The 16,198-nt window shown below is 45.4% G+C and overlaps 1 protein-coding gene across 4 annotated transcripts in view; it reads left to right on the forward strand.

The window, feature by feature from the left end:
- Window positions 1–16,198, forward strand: part of LOC115136143 (sodium-coupled neutral amino acid transporter 3-like) — a 71,109-nt gene that overhangs the window by 32,270 nt on the left and 22,641 nt on the right. For 2 of the 4 annotated variants that reach the window (XM_065026864.1, XM_029671642.2), the window contains exons 2-5: window positions 938–1,148; window positions 1,935–1,955; window positions 2,169–2,250; window positions 4,626–4,741. In XM_065026864.1, the coding sequence (XP_064882936.1) occupies window positions 1,033–1,148; window positions 1,935–1,955; window positions 2,169–2,250; window positions 4,626–4,741 (335 nt within the window). In that variant the 5' untranslated portion in view covers window positions 938–1,032. Of the gene's footprint in view, window positions 1–937; window positions 1,149–1,934; window positions 1,956–2,168; window positions 2,251–4,625; window positions 4,742–7,698; window positions 8,142–16,198 lie in introns of those variants that run through there. The other 2 variants (XM_029671651.2, XM_065026875.1) reach the window with 2 other exon arrangements.

The following is a 16,198-nucleotide window of genomic DNA, read 5'->3' on the forward strand; positions in this document are numbered from 1 at the left end:
TGTACCATAAAATATATTTTTTGGTACCATTTATCATAGTTGTGCATTACCATGGGCTACCGGGTGGCCCAGCGGTCTAAGGCACTGCATCTCAGTGCTAGAGGTGTCACTACAGACCCTGGTTTGATTCCAGGCTGCATCACAACCGGCCGTGATTGGGAGTCCCAAAGGGCGGTGCACAATTAGCCCAGCATCGTCCGGGTTAGGGTTTGGCTGGGGCAGGCCATCATTGTAAATAATAATTTGTTCTTAACTGACTTGTCTAGTTAAATAAAGGTTCAATTAAAAATAAATTAAACAATAATGTAGAATGCAGGTTAAAGCTATGATATTTCCATGATCCACATCTATACCATGGTATAAATGATGCAATACCTATTATATAGGTTCATGGAAGTACCATCATACTTTAAAGCTAAAAACATGGTACATTTCCATGATTCAGATCTTTGCATGGTATAAATGCAATACCATGGTAATATTTAGGTACAATGGCAGTACCATGGTACTACCATCATACTTCAAGACTAAAACCATGGTACATGTCCATGATTCAGACTATACCATGCTATATGTGAAAGTACCATAATAGTACCATGGTATAAATAAAAGTACCAACGCAAATATTTGTAAGGGCAGCTGAGAAATGGGCTTCCTGTGTAAACACAGCCAATGTATGCAGGAAGTGTTTGAAACAGGTCATATCTTGGGTGTTGAAGTGAAAGGTTTACTGTGTAAATAAGAGTAGCCAAATAGTCATTAGCAGAGAGAGAGACTCGCTGTTCGGGTGTATTGTGGAATTCAGTTGGATGTATTTACAGAAATGCAGTATTAACATACACAAGTGTCCCCAAATGGTCGTATCCAGTAGAAAGACAGACAGAAGAGTAGCTATGGGATCTGTGTCAATGAAATACGTTCCGTCTCTCTCCTCTAGATACAGTATCTGAGGGAGCAGACTGAGAGGACCACACCCAGTGAACAGACACCACACGAGCCAAACAGACTTCTGGGATAACTGCTGACTAGAGTATGGAGCCGGCACAATCAGAGATGAGCATCTTGGGATGCTCGACCAATGGGAAAGGTCACAACCTAGGAGATGACAAGTATGTGCCTATGAAGACCATGCCAGAGGAATTAGACACGTGAGTTTCTTTTTGCTGTACATGTACATCGTTGTCACATAATTGTATTGCGAAACAGCCACAGCTAATCAGAATCAAGGCTTTGCATATCTGTCTGATAAGCATCTGAAACGTTCTATACACTCACCTGATTGTCTTTGTGCCTCTACACCACAGAAACAATACAATGCGATACAATGAATTTCATTCCAATTGTTTTTGAACTGATGCTTTGATATTGTTATTGCATAAGGGCGGTGGCATTTAGCCCGCTGTTGTGCCCGGCCCATAGACTGGAGAGAGTAATGGGTTTTGTGCCGTGTTGGGTTAAACTGTGAACGTGTCACGTGTTGTCGTCATTTACCTGCCAGTATGGAAACCAAAGCCCATTTAACAGTCTGTAAATGTCATCTGTGTTTTTAAAAAAAATACAGTAGCCTGTTGTTCATCAAGGTTTTGGGGTCAATTCCTTTTCAATTCAATCAATTCTGGATATGAACTGACATTCTAATTTCAACCCTGATATTCATCCACATGATTCTATCCAAAAGCGGGTGACTTACCCTCTAATACAGACATCATTTTACAGACAGAACTCTTAAAACCCTGTTTCTATTTCCGCCATGCAAATTGTGCTTTGCTCGCCCAGTCCTCCTTGCTATGACATGTGTATGACATCAGCAATGAGGATGAAGCGTTTATACGCCGTGAATGACGTCTGAACAGACAATATAACTGATTTCCTAAGTGCATGTTTGCCTTGTTTTTGTCCCATCGTCGCCCTTGGATCCTTTGTTTGCCACACAGAAATGGTACTCAAAATGCCAGGTATGTTTATACTTCAGATATACAGTCACACAGACACAATCTCTTATCTAGTAGGCTCACTGACTATGTAACATTGTTACAATCTTTTCAGTGAAGCACCTTGCCACTGTTTTGACAATAAACTCCCTTCTATCTGTGTAGCTTGAGTCCCTCATTTTAAGGTGCCGGTTTTTAGGGACTATCAATTGTAATGTCCTTTTCTGTTTCGCCCAGGTTTGATGATCCCGATGGCATCCTGGAGAGTGAGGAGTTTCTGCCCAACGGAGATGGGACGAAGCCCATGCGCTTCACAGACGTGAGTGTGACTGACTTTACTATCGCCACAACTGAAATATTACTCACTGGGCTGTTTCCCAAATGGCACCCTATTCCCTATGTCTAGCCCATAGGACAAGTTGACATGGCCACAATTGTCATCTATTTCTTGTTATGATGGATGTCGCTCATAGCCTACATGTCTTTTTTTTTCTTTGTTAAAGCACATAGATGTGCATGAAACTGTAAGCAAAAAACATATGCAGAAATGTGCCTTTCTGCCTTTTTAATTTTGTTTAACGTCAGTGGTCAAGTCAAGGAAGCATCATGACCAATATATTGGCCACACTCCACTTACCAAGACCATTGCCAAATGAGGAGCACTGTCACTGGCTTTTTTAGTAAGCCCTGAGGTAGTGTAAATGAGCCTACAGTGGTACCGCCCAGCACATCTAGAAGGGAGTGTATTTCATACCGAATTCCTCCCTTGGGATGACGTAGAGGCACCTTCTCAAGGTGATGTCAATGGTAGAGTTGAACCGCTAGGGTCCTCAAACTCAACTCAGGACCTCAAAGGCAGTTGCACTGCTTTTTTTCATTGTTTCCCTCTACTCAGGGACTGATTTAGACCTGGGACACCAGGTGGGTGCAATTAATTATCAGGTACAGAAAACCAGCAGACTCCGGACCTCTTTGGGCAAGAGTTGAATACAAATGCGCTAGGGCCAAAAAAGAGCTAGATTAACTACTAAAATACCAAATATATCACTTTTGCAACAAACTGTAAAAATTAAGACTAGAATTGACATGTTTCGCTAAAACTAAGCCTAAAACATCTGGTTTTCGATTATTAATATTTATTTATTTTCTATGAAAATTACTCTTTAAATTTGTCTGTGCCCATAGGATAACCCTTTGAAGAACCCTTTTTGGTTCCATGTAGTACCCGTTCTACAGAGGGTTGTACATGGAAACCAAAAGGGTTCTACCTGAACCCAAAAAGGTTCTCCTATGGGGACAGACAAAGAATCCTTTTGGAACTCTTTTTTTCTAAGAGTGTACCCAGCTAGCACATTTGGTTCCTTCGAAGTTGTGGGAACGTAACTTTTTGGTTTCCCTTTGGTTCTGGGAACGAAGCAATACGTTTCCTGACCAGTAAAACAGAAAATGATTTCAACATTCTTGAACTCCAAGCACAGATAGGACACATGTAAATTAATTTGCTTAGGCATTAGTCATTCAAACACATTCATTTTTTTTTGTGGCACGGCATCAGTAAGATTCAAACCTATATTCTGATGTCTATCCATGGAATTAGTCCACTGTAACACCAGGATGGAACTAGCATACCATGTTTTTTTAAACTTGTACACAACTGTTCATTTTAGTCTATTCAAACAGACCCCATGTCAAAGCAAACAAGCATTCATTAACATTAGGTGTGGCCAATTAGTGGGCGAGGCTAACATACCTGAACTCACAAGATCAAGGATAGATAGTTTTGTTGAAGCTGAGAACGGAATATATATTTTTTTCAATAACATTCTTAGAACGTTATTTGCACATTACTAATGTTTTCTTGTGTTTTCACATTTTTATTACCTTTATTTAACTAGGCAAGTCAGCTAAGAAGAAATTCTTATTTTCAATGACGGCCCAGGAACAGTGGGCTAACTGCCTTGTTCAGGGGCAGAATGCCAGATTTCTACCTTGTCAGCTCGGGGATTCGATCTAGCAACCTTTCAGTTACTAGTCCAACACTCGAACCACTAGGCTACCTGCTGCCCCGCCCCGTGGAAAGGGGCGGGGCAGGTTCTGAGAACATGACTTTAGATGGAGCCATGAGTATTCCTGCAGAAAACGTTATGCTAAAGTACTGAAATTCCCACAGGAGAATGTTGTTTCTTAACGTTCTCTGAACTATTAGAGAATATTCCCAATGTCAAAACCAGTTGGAGTGCGTTCCTAGAACATTACCCAAATGTAATTAAATGTATCCATGTTTGAACGTTTAGTAATAGTTCTGTTAAAGTAATGAAATACCAAGATCAATAACGTTATTTTTGTCAAGTTCCTTAAATGTGCTGAGAATGTTCCAAGGCCAAGCAACTATCCTGCACCAATCCCAAAACGTTCTTGAAAAGTTGTATGTAAAATAACCATAGGACAACCACACTCACACCAAGCTCTAAGAAACATATGGTTATCAGAAAATGATGTGCTAGCTGGGTAGAGAATAGGGTGTCAATGTGGGGTGCCATTTGGGAAGCAGACACTTTGCTAATGACACATTCGGCTTGTCACATTGCACTTGACAAGAACACAAATTTTGAAATGTAAGAAAATCTGAACTTTTCAGCTATACATTATTATTGAATTAACTAAATCTGAGATTGTTGTATTTGTTTTGATTAGTTTGAGGGAAAGACGTCTTTCGGCATGTCTGTGTTCAACCTGGGGAATGCTATCATGGGCAGTGGAATCCTGGGACTGGCTTATGCCATGGCCAACACTGGCATACTCCTCTTCCTGTAAGTCAAACTGTCAGCTTTCTACATGTCTCTACATGTCTGTAATAATGACCGTAAGTCGCTCCGGATAAGAGCGTCTGTTAAAGTACCAAAATGTCAAATCCTGCCCATGCTTCTTAACGGTCTCCTAGTCTTTCCATTCCCCACTTGGCTTAGTGTTTTTGTCCTTCCTCTTCTCATAAAACCCGGGAAACGGCAAAACAACACACTGACTTTCAAATCACTGACACACTGAGCACAGATACAGTAGGAGTCACACATTAGCTATTGGTTGGTCTCTGTTGATAGTAGCGCTGCCAGCTTGTTGTGATATGATATCCCTTTGCTTAACAAGAGTGCATGTAGAGAACGTGCTCTCCAGTCCCAGTTATAGCCTTTAGGTTGCACATAGAGTCCACACAGTGGAAAGGGCCAGGGTGGGGGTTGAAAATAGCCACAACCTTCGCTTGTAGGAGGGAGCTGGGACAGCCAGGAATGCTATTTGCCCAGAGCCCCAGCCTGCCTGCCTCAAGAAGGGTCCTGTGCCTGGGTGGAGTGATAAGGGGCCAGGGTGGGGCTGGAGGCAGGGTAAGGGTCTGTGGTGACGTGACACTTCTCATGGCATGATCCACACTATCCCCTCCCTCCCATCCTCCAGTATTCTCCAACCCTTGTCCCCGCCCTTGTGGGCACATACAGGCCCCAGAAAGGCCACAGCCCAGAATAGCCCCCCGCCTGCCAGTCCCCACGCCACTGGCCCCCTCTGTAGCGTTGGACATGTCCTCCCCTCTCCTTGCTCTGTCCCTCCTCCCTCTGCCCCCCCCCCCGTCCTTCTCATGGAAACATACAGCTTCTCATGGAAACATACAGCTTCTCATGGAAACATACAGCTCCTGTTTATCGCTTTTGTGACTCCAGGTTATAGTACAGGAGAGCTTAGGTTCAAAAGGTTTAGACAGATCTATTTGTTTGGACTTTGAGAAGCAGGAATCAATTCACATGGATTCTTTTTACTGTGTATTTTGCCCCATGGATTTTTCTTTCCATCCAAGTACAGTATTATCGACTTTGGACTCAAAGTATTGTCTTCTGGTAAAAGTAAGCTGATAAGTCTAGATTCCTGTAGCAAGCAAGATGTGATCAAATTTTGAAGTCCTTGTTCCAAGTCCTCTATCTTTTCCCATGGAAAAACAGATCATGTTATATTAGCAACCATATTGGATATTGGTTGCATTGCGGGTGTGACCGACACAGGGGTTTCTTTGTCTCTCGAGGGTAACATACTGTACAAAATACAGGGTTTCTCAAGGTAGACCTAAATAGATGTTCTCTACCTCCCTCAGCATATTATCACACCCTAGCAGTTCCAATGGGATGCGGAGAGAGCTCTGAAAACGTCATTTAAACACAAGACCTGAGAACTCAGATTCCACGCTCACAACGTGACATTTCCTGGACAATGAACCAAATCAACCATTAAGCAACTCCTAATGGCTCTCGTGACTCCTGCACTCTAAAAACTGCTGGTTTAAAAAGCAACCCAGCACTGGGTAAATAGTGGGCAGAACACATGTCAGGTTATTTTTGACCCAGCACTTGGGTCACTTAGTTGGGTTATTGAGCTATGTTCAGATGGGCAGTATTTCTGTTACATTTATTTAAAATTCATATTTGAATTACGTCGGAGTATTTTGCATTACACTGGGCTGAACTACACTCCAATGTATTTTGTGACAAGATACTTTTGAAAGCTGTAATTTGTATTTTCAAAATTCTATACCATTTCTTTATAGTGGTTCACAATTTTGTGGCCCCCTTTCACCCTAAATTGGTATTAGAAGTCTGATCGGACCATGGTGTTGATAAGAGTGTCTGCTAAATGAACTAAATATAAATGTATATGTAAATAATAAACAATTGCAAAGCATGCCAATGTAAAATTCTAATGAGTTCCGCCCCGAAACAAGTCTAATGACAATACCCAGTGTGCTTTGCATTTGCTCATTTTCACATATACATTTTGGCCATTTAGCACAGGGTTTCCCAAACTCGATCCTGAGGGCCCCCCCTGGGTGCACGTTTTGTTTTTTGTCCTAGGCCTACACCGCTGATTTAAATAATCAAAGATTGATGATGAGTTGGTTATTTGAATCAGCTGTGTAGAGCTAGGGCAAAAAAACACAAAACATGCACCCAGGGGGCCCCAGGATTTAGCAGAAACCCTGATATAGCAGATGCTCTTATCCAGAGTGACAGTGCATTCAAGGTAGATAAACAACATATCACAGTCATAGCAAGTAAGATGTTTCTGTAACCGTTATCATATATTTTATTTCGATACATTGTCTTTAGGGTATTTTATAGTTGTAATTTGTAATTTAAACCCATCCCTGGCTATTACCCACCGGGTCAGATCAGAAGACTGGAGGCATGGCTTAGTAGGCGTGTGGCATTCAGATTGTTATTTTCGTCGACCCGTGAGAATAAATGTCATTCAGCATTGTCAACACAATTGAGTACTGACGCTTTTGTAACTTTAATAAGGCTTACACAAGCGTATGAGTTCCTCAAGTGTCTATGCATATCCCAATGTTGGGATAGGTACCACTGTGTTATGATGTTTAAATAATAATGTTATTTAAAAAAACTGCATTCAATTAAAAAAAACAGGTAGCAATAATCAGTCCATCAATTAGTTAATCAGTCAGTCAGTCTGTAGGAGTGGTTGACGGTGTGTTAGTGTCTTTGTGCTGTGGGAGGGAAAGTGGTGGGGACTGGGCTGGCAGTTGCTGGATAGATGTAGTAGTTGTGGCAGGTCGGTGCTGTGTCCAGGGTTGTTGCTGGTGTTAGGGCTATGACTGGGACCAGGAAAACCTGGGTTAGTGTTTGGGCTGGGTTGGATATAAGGGGGTGGTGCCGGGACTGGGGAAAACAGGACCGGTAACCAGGAACTGGGGCTGGTGCTGGGTCGGGATCTGTAGAGGGGAAGAAGGAAAATCTGAGGAGCGAGTAGACACACAATGGAGCCTTAGACCCAGAGGTCAATGGTGGTACTTCCCCGTGGGCTGTTTCCCTGTGGGCTGCTTGGCTGAAGATATTTTGTCCCTCCTCCATGCCTCGTCTGGTGGTTTGATGCTTGGGCTGACACTGGAAACCGGGGACTGGGTTGGTGCTGGGACTGGATCTGCAGAAGGGAGGAAATACAACCTGGGGAGCAAGCAGACACCCAAGGGAGTCCTAGACTATTGTGGCACTCCCCTGTGGTCCGCTCGCTACGGGTGAAGGTCTGGTGTTTGGTCCCTCTTCCGTGTCTCTGCCGGTGTCCTGTTGCTGTGACTGGGTCTGGTGCTGGATCTGTAGAGGGGAGGAAGGACAAGCAGATACAACTGGAAGTGATGGTACTCCCCTGTGGCTTTCTCACGTAGGTCTAGATCTTTGGTCTTTCCTCTGGTGTGGTGATGACTGGTTCCTGATTCTTGTGAGAGGGATAAGTGTAATGGGAGAAAGGGGGAAATGGATGGAGAGGGATCAGAGGGTGGGGGTGATGGAGGGTATGTTCATCAGTCTGGGCTGGTGTTGGAGGAGGAGCGGTGTGGCGATAAGGCTGGACGCTGGAACACAGAGGGAGCAAAAAGGGCCCACACCCACCTGTCCACGGAGCACTCCCAAACAGCTGGTGGGTGACTTCAGTGCGAGCGCCAATGTAGGGGGAGTTCTCTGTACGTAGCTTGTGCCGTCTGTAGATGGATTCCCTAGTGGGGAGGCAACCATGAACAGCCGCCTGAGGAAGGTCCTTCTGTTCGGAGTGTGTTGTGAGGGTCATGATGATGGGTTATTGGGGGGTCCAGGTCTGATAATTTAATTACAGATTAGGACGAGGGCTTCTAGGGGGTCGTTTGTGTTGTTGAGTAGGTTCTTGGAGGTTCACAGGTCTTGCCGTGCCTCCTGACTACCTGGTGGCCCTGGTGGTTCTTGGAGGGGTGAAGGCGGTTTGGAGGGTCCGGTTCGAAGGGTCCGTGGGGTCTGGACTGAGGCTGGCTGGCTTGCTGCTGTGCAGGATCAGGGGTGGGGTGGGGTGGGGAGGGCTAAGGGAGGTGGATCTGGGTCACTAAGTAGTGGACGGAGCATAGCCTCTGTTGTTTCCTAGTGTGATGGTACTGGGGAGGTTTTGGATTCCGCCCACTCCGGTTGAGTCCGGTCATAATAGGACCTGCCATTTTCGTGCCCCAGTCCAGGCGCGGTCTTTGTCCAGGACCCTCCTAGCTACTGACTTGAGGGTGGCTAACCTGCTTAACCAAACTTCTATTTCCTAGTTTTGGATGCATTCCTTGTTAAAATATACTGTAACTATCTTGGATTCTGTGGCAGAAAGTGGGTATGCTCAAAGTGTAAGGTTCTGTATTTATTTTCTAAGTCAACCTTGTGTTCTGTTTCGTTGTGTTCTTGAACGTAGCCCTGTATCTTTGTGTCCTTGAACGTAGCCCTGTATCTTTGTGTCCTTGAACGTAGCCCCGTCTTTCATTTTTGTTCATTGATTTCACCTGTGTCAGTTAGTTCACCTGGTCTCTCAGCTCATTTAGTTCAGTTCATTCTGTTTGTGTCTTTGTGAGGTATTGTTCGTTTTGTCTCTACCAAGCCTTTTCCTAGCTCGTTTGTGCGAACCAGTTATAGCCTTCAGTTTTAGTTTTGATTAACCTGCCTGTTTGCCTACCTGTGTAAGACCATTGCCTGCCTGTGACCATGATTCCTGCCTTCTGCGAAGGCGAAATAAACACCTGCCGCGGTCTGCACGTGAATCTACACCTTTTTCTCCCTGAGTATTCATTACAGAATACCTCGCTTAAAAACGGAATGGATTCAGCGGAGCTACAGCAGCGCCTAACCCAGCAAGAGGAGCGTATGGAGGAAATCTGCCATCTTCTCCGCCAACCTATCCCTACTCCTCCAATGCCAGGTATCGTAACTCATAGCCCTCCTTCATTCATATCAATGCCCGGAAGATATGACGGTTCACCTGGGAAATGTCAGGGATTTCTGATGCAATGCAGCAAATACATTGAGCACAACCCCACTATCTTCGCCACTGACAAGAGCAGGGTGGATTTTGTTGTCTTTACTCACAGGCAAAGCCATGGATTGGGCCACCGCCATATGGACTGCTAACAGCACAGAACTCGGATTCGAGACCCATTTCCACACCCTTTTCAAAGAGGTATTCAATCATTCTCCTTCCGGTCGTCCTATAGAAGACCTCCTCATAGAACTTCAACAAAGACACAATTCAGCTGCCGAGGATGCCCTCGAGTTCCGCACCATGGCTGCAGGGAGTGGATGGAGTGAGGCTGCTTTACTTACCGTCTACTGAAGAGGACTCAACAGGGAATTTCAGGCGGAGCTGGCCTGTAGAGATGACCTTCAGGATTTAAGTAAATATATTCTTATGTCCATCTCCATCGACCACCTCATCGCCGAAGAACTCTGCCACCCAGGCACACGGAACCTTGTCTTTCCATGATTCCGTCATCCCATCCGAGTCTTCCAGAGCCCATGCAGTTGGGCCATGCTCCTCTCCCGTGTATCGAACGTCAAAGGCGGATCCAAGTAGGGCTCTGCCTATACGGTGCAGGGAAAGATAATCTACTCAGCCATTGCCCTGTTCGCCCCCCACGGAGAGATGAAAAGGGTCCCTCCACTGCCATGCAGGTAGGAGTGTCCATATGTCTAAATATCTCCCAGAAGCAATTCTCCATCCCAGTATTGATAACCATTGGGCACTGGCCTCATTACGCATCTGACACAGAGCGTCACCCTCCGGATTGGAGTCTTCCACACCGAAACCATTCAACTCATGGAACTCTCATCCCCCAAACAGCCACTCATCCTCGGACACCCCTGGCTTTGTTGACACAAGCCTGCCATCTCGTGGCAACAAAGTGAACTACTGTCCTGGTCTTCTACCTGCTTCACCAGTTGTCCCAGCATACCCTGCAGAGCCACCACCATCGAGGACTCTGCCTCTGCAGTGCCACCTACCATACCATCTGAATACGCCCAGTACAGCAATGTCTTCAGCAAAATCAAGGCTTCCACTCTGCCACCACATTGCCCAGTGGACTGTGCTGTTGACCTACTCCTTGTAGTGTCCCCACCGAAGAGCCATGTTCACCCCCCATCTATGCCGGAAAATGAGGCAATGGAGAACTACATTGATGAATCACTCAAACGGTTTCATTCATTCTTCTTCCCCGGCTGCCTCCAGCTTCTTCTTCGTTGGAAAAAGGACGGTGGTCTCCATCCATGTATTGATTTTCGTTCCCTGAATGACGTCACGGTCAAGAATCGTTTCCCTCTTCCTCTGATCCCAGCGACCCTTGAACAAGTGGTCCACTCCAACATCTATACAAAACTCGACCTGCAAAGTGCATATAACCTTGTCCGTATACGTGAAGGCGATGAATGTAAGACGGCCTCTATTACTGCACGAGGGCACTACAAATACCTGGTCATGCCCTACGTCCTTACTAACGCCCCCGCCATCTTCCAATCCTTTATGAAGAAGGTTTTCCAGGATATCATCAAGCGTTCTCATCGTCTACGTTGATGACATCCTGATTTACTCCTACTCCCTGAAGGAACACATACAGCATGTGCAAAAGTTTCTTCAACGGCTCCTTGACCATAACCTTTATGTGAAGACTGAAAAGAGCACCTTCCATGTAACCTCGGTAAACTTCCTCATCTTCGTACTGACACCTGGAGGGGTCAGCATGGATGAGAACAAAGTCACCGCTGTCAGTAACTGGCCCAAAACCACCACCGTTAAGGAACTCAAACATTTCATTGGGTTCTCCAACCACTTTCACCGGTTCATTTGGAACTTCAGTTCTACTGCCGCTCCCCTCACTGCCCTTACCAGCCAAAAGACCTGCTTTCAACAACTTGAAACATTTTTTCACCTCAGCTCCTGTCCTTCGCCAATCTGATCCGGCCTTTCACCCTGGAGGTGGATGCCTCCGAAGTAGGAGTAGGAGCCATGCCCTCAGTGGATGGGACCACCTCCAAAATCACATCCCTGTGCCGCCTTCTCCAGGAAGTTATCCTCCGCTGAGAGGAATTACAATGTGGGGAACAGAGAACTCCTCGCCATCAATCTTGCCCTCGAGGAGTGGCACCACTGGTTGGAGGGCGCACAACATCCTTTTCTCGTCCTAACAGATCATCGTAATCTGGAATATATCAGAGGGGCCAAGAGGTTGAACTCCAGGCAAGCCTGCTGGGCTCTCTTCACATGCTTCCATTTTCATGTTACTTACATCCCTGGGAAGAAAAACGTAAAAGCTGATGCTCTCTCCTGACAGTTTGACCTTTCGACCAGTAATTCAGACCCTACACCCATTCTTCCCCTTCCTCTTGCATTATGAGACCGGTACAGTGGGAGGTTCACTCGGCCATACAAGAAGCCCTAGCCTCAGACCCGGCTCCTCCTGAGACACCAGCTGGGAAGAGTTACGTACCAGCAGCTCTTAGACCCCAACTGATGCACGTCCTTGGGGTCAGGACATCCGTGCATTACACAAACCACTGAACTTCTAGCCCGTAAGTTCTGGTGGTCCTCATTGGCATCCGGCGTAAGGGATTACGTACTCTCCTGTCCAGTCTGCACCCAAACAAAAGCCCTCGTCATCTCCCTTCTGGTAAACTTCAACCTTTGCCAATCCCTCAGACCCTGGTCCCACATAGATGTTGACTTCATCACAGACATTCCTGAATCCTCTGGTAACACCACCATCCTTGTCATAGACCATTTTTAAAAAATGTGTCTGATTCCTCTTCCTCATTTACTTAACGCCATGGAATTGGCTGAGTTTATGTTCCATCTGTATGGAATTCCGGTAGACATCATCTCTGACAGTGGGCCCCAGTTTGTCTCCCGGGTGTGGTGAGACTTCTGTGATCGACTGGGGTCGCCTTCAGCCTCTCCTCCGGGTACCATCCCCAGACCAACGGGCAGACAGAACGCCTGAACCAAGAAATAGGGAAGTACCTCCGCCAACAATGTTCTGCCTCTCCACACAACTGGAGTCGGTATATGGCCTGGGCCGAATACGCTCAGAGCTCACCCATGCATTCATCGCTCAGCCTTACTCCGTTCAGTGTGTATTTGGTTACCAACCCCCCATGTTACCCTGGGAGCCGGAGCCTGGTACTGTCCCAGCTGTCGATGACTGGTTTCGGCGTAGTGAGCTGGTATGGGAGACCGCTCACCGGCATCGGCAGGAAGCCTCTAATACCCAGAAATGCTTTGCCGACAGACGCCGCTGACATATGCCACTCTTTCACCCCGGACAGTGTGTGTCGCTCTCTACCAGAGACATCCTGCTCCGCCTCCCCTGCAAAAAGTTCTGCCTCGTGTCATTCGGGACCAATGAGGGGGGGGGGGGGGGGTACTGTAAGGTTCTGTATTTATTTTCTTAGTCAACCTTGTGTTCTGTTTCATTGTGTTCTTGAACGTAGCCCTGTCTTTCATTTTTGTTCATTGATTTCACCTGCGTTAGTTACACACCTGGTCTCTCAGCTCCTTATTTAGTTCAGTTCATTCTGTTTGTGCCTTTGTGAGGTATTGTTAGTTTTGTCTCTACCAAGCCTTTTTCTAGCTCGTTTGTGAGAACCAGTTATAACCTTCGGTCCTAGTTTTGATTCACCTGCCTGTTTGCCTACCTGTGTATAACCATTGCCTGCCTGTGACCACGATTCCTGCCTTCTGCGAAGGCAAAATAAACACCTGCCGTGCTCTGTGCGTGAATCTACCACTTTTTCTCCCTGAGTAATCATTACACAGAGTTTGTTACACAGGGCTGAATCTTTGCACTTTCTGAATTATGACCCAAATTGGGGGCCTTGAAACTAACTTCAAATTATTCCCGGTGGCCTTCATCAGGCAGTTCAGGTTAGACGGCACAACGCCCATACGGCTCTGGATAACTGCCCGACTCTTATGTATTAAAGCTACTAATGTGTCAGTGCTTAACCTTAACGTTGCTAACAATACAACAGAAACTATTAACAAAGTAAAATTACATTTACTCACTGGTGGCCAAAAATAACTACCTAAATGCCACACCCCTACTAAGCCACACCTCCAGTCTTCTGCTATGACCCAGTGGATCATAGCTCATTAACCCAGCATCAACAACCCAACTTAAAGAAAACAATGGGTTGTTTGTGACCCAACTGGCTGGGTCAAAATAACTCAATGTGTGTTTGGTCCAATATTTACTCAAATTGGGTTGTTCTCAACACAGCAATTTTTTGAGTGCTGGAATGTCAGGCCTCAACCTATGTGCCCACACTGTGGCCAGGTGCTAGGATCCTTACCTCTACTGTGGTCAGTAGTCTAGGGGCCTCCATCTGGCTGCAGGGGCCGGACTCTGAGGTCTGGGAAAGGTGATGGTACTGGGAGTGCCCTCTGACCATCTAGGAATGCTGACTGGGGAATGTTCAGCTCCCTTCCTCAGGGGTCAGTGCTACTGTAGGCAGACAGCAGCTACTCTCTGGTCTCCCTTTCGGGCACAGGGGTCTAAGAGGGAGATGGGTTGTGGGGAAACGCTCTCTCTCAGATTACACTGGGCCATGATTGCTGGAAGGAGAGTTATGTCCTTTGTTACCCCCCTCCCCCCACACACACACACACACACACACCTCGCTACTGGGTTCTTAGTCCAACATGATCTTCTCAGACTGTTGGCAACATTATTAGCATTCTCATAACATTCAGAGTCTGCTGAGAAAGCACTTGCCTTTATTAACTCTCTGGGCTTGAGCCCTGAGATCACATGGCTACAGTTGGTAGTTAACCAGCCAGTCGGATTTGTTCTAGCTAGTGTATTTCACTTTCCCTTCAGGATACAATTAATGCCCTTTCAGTGAAAGTTTATTTTTGGAATTATACTGAGGCAGTAATCTCAAACTAATTTATTTTGGTTTTATAAGTCAAGCCACTAAGTGCAAGGGTTTGTCATAGAAATGTGTGTGTGCTACTCTTACATATTGATAGAGAGGAGCTGAGGCCTTCACTACTACAGCTAGTTCTGAGCTTGTTAGTTGCTATGCTCAACTAACCTCCTTTTATTGCATTGAAATGAGGCAATGACATGTCTTATCATGTACATTTGAAGCCAGAAGTTTACATACACCTTAGCCAAATACATTTTAACTCAGTTTTTCACAGTTCCTGACATTTAATCCTAGTACAATTCCCTGTCTTAGGTCAGTTAGGATTGCCACTTTATTTTAAGAATGTGAAATGTCAGAATAATAGTAGAGGGTGATTTATTTCAGCTTTTATTTATTTCATCACATTCCCAGTGGGTCAGAAGTTTACATACACTCAATTAGTATTTGGTAGAATTGCCTTTAAATTGTTTACCTTGGATCAAATGTTTCGGGTAGCCCTCTACAAGCTTCCCACAATAAGTTGGGTGAATTTTGGCACATTTCCTCCTGACAGCGCTGGTGTAACTGAGTTAGGTTTGTAGGCCTCGTTGCTCACACACACTTTTTCAGTTCTGTCCATCAAATGTCTATAGGATTGAGGTCCGGGCATTGTGATGGCCACTTCAATACCTTGACTTTGTTGTCCTTAAGCCATTTTGCCACAACTTTGGAAGTATGCTTGGGGTCATTGTCCATTTGGAAGACCCATTTGCGACCAAGCTTTAACTTCCTGACTGATGTCTTGAGACATTTCTTCAATATATCCACATAATTTTCCTCCTCATGATGCCATCTATTTTGTGAAGTGCAGCAGTCCCTCCTGCAGCAAAGCACCCCCACAACATGAGGCTGCCACCCCTGTGCTTCACGGTTGGGATGGTGTTCTTCGGCTTGCAAGCGTCCCCCTTTTTCCTCCAAACATAACAATGATCATTATGGCCAAACAGTAATATTTTTGTTTCATCAGACCAGAGACATTTCTCCAAAAAGTACAATCTTTATCCCCATGTGCAGTTGCAAACCGAAGTCTGGCTTTTTTTATGGCGGTTTTGGAGCAGTGGCTTCTTCCTTGCTGAGCAGCCTTTCAATTACATCGTTATAGGACTCGTTTTACTGTGGATATAGATACTTTTGTACCCATTTCCTCCAGCATCTTCACAAGGTAATTCGCTGTTGTTCTGGGATTGATTTGCACTTTTCGCACCAAAGTACATTCATCTCTAGGAGACGGAACACATCTCCTTCCTGGGCATATGAAGGCTGCGTGGTCTCATGGTGTTTATACTTGCATACTATTGTTTGTACAGATGAACGTGGTACCTTCAGGCGTTTGGAAATTGCTCCCAAGGATGAACCGGACTTGTGGAGGTCTACAATTTTTTTTCTTCTGAGGTCTTGGTTGACTTCTTTAGATTTTCCGATGACTGCGTTTGAAGGTAGGCCTTGAAATACATCCCCAGGTACACCTCCAATTGAATCAAATGA

Source organism: Oncorhynchus nerka, linkage group LG2 (assembly GCF_034236695.1).
Source record: "Oncorhynchus nerka isolate Pitt River linkage group LG2, Oner_Uvic_2.0, whole genome shotgun sequence".
NCBI lineage: Eukaryota > Metazoa > Chordata > Actinopteri > Salmoniformes > Salmonidae > Oncorhynchus > Oncorhynchus nerka.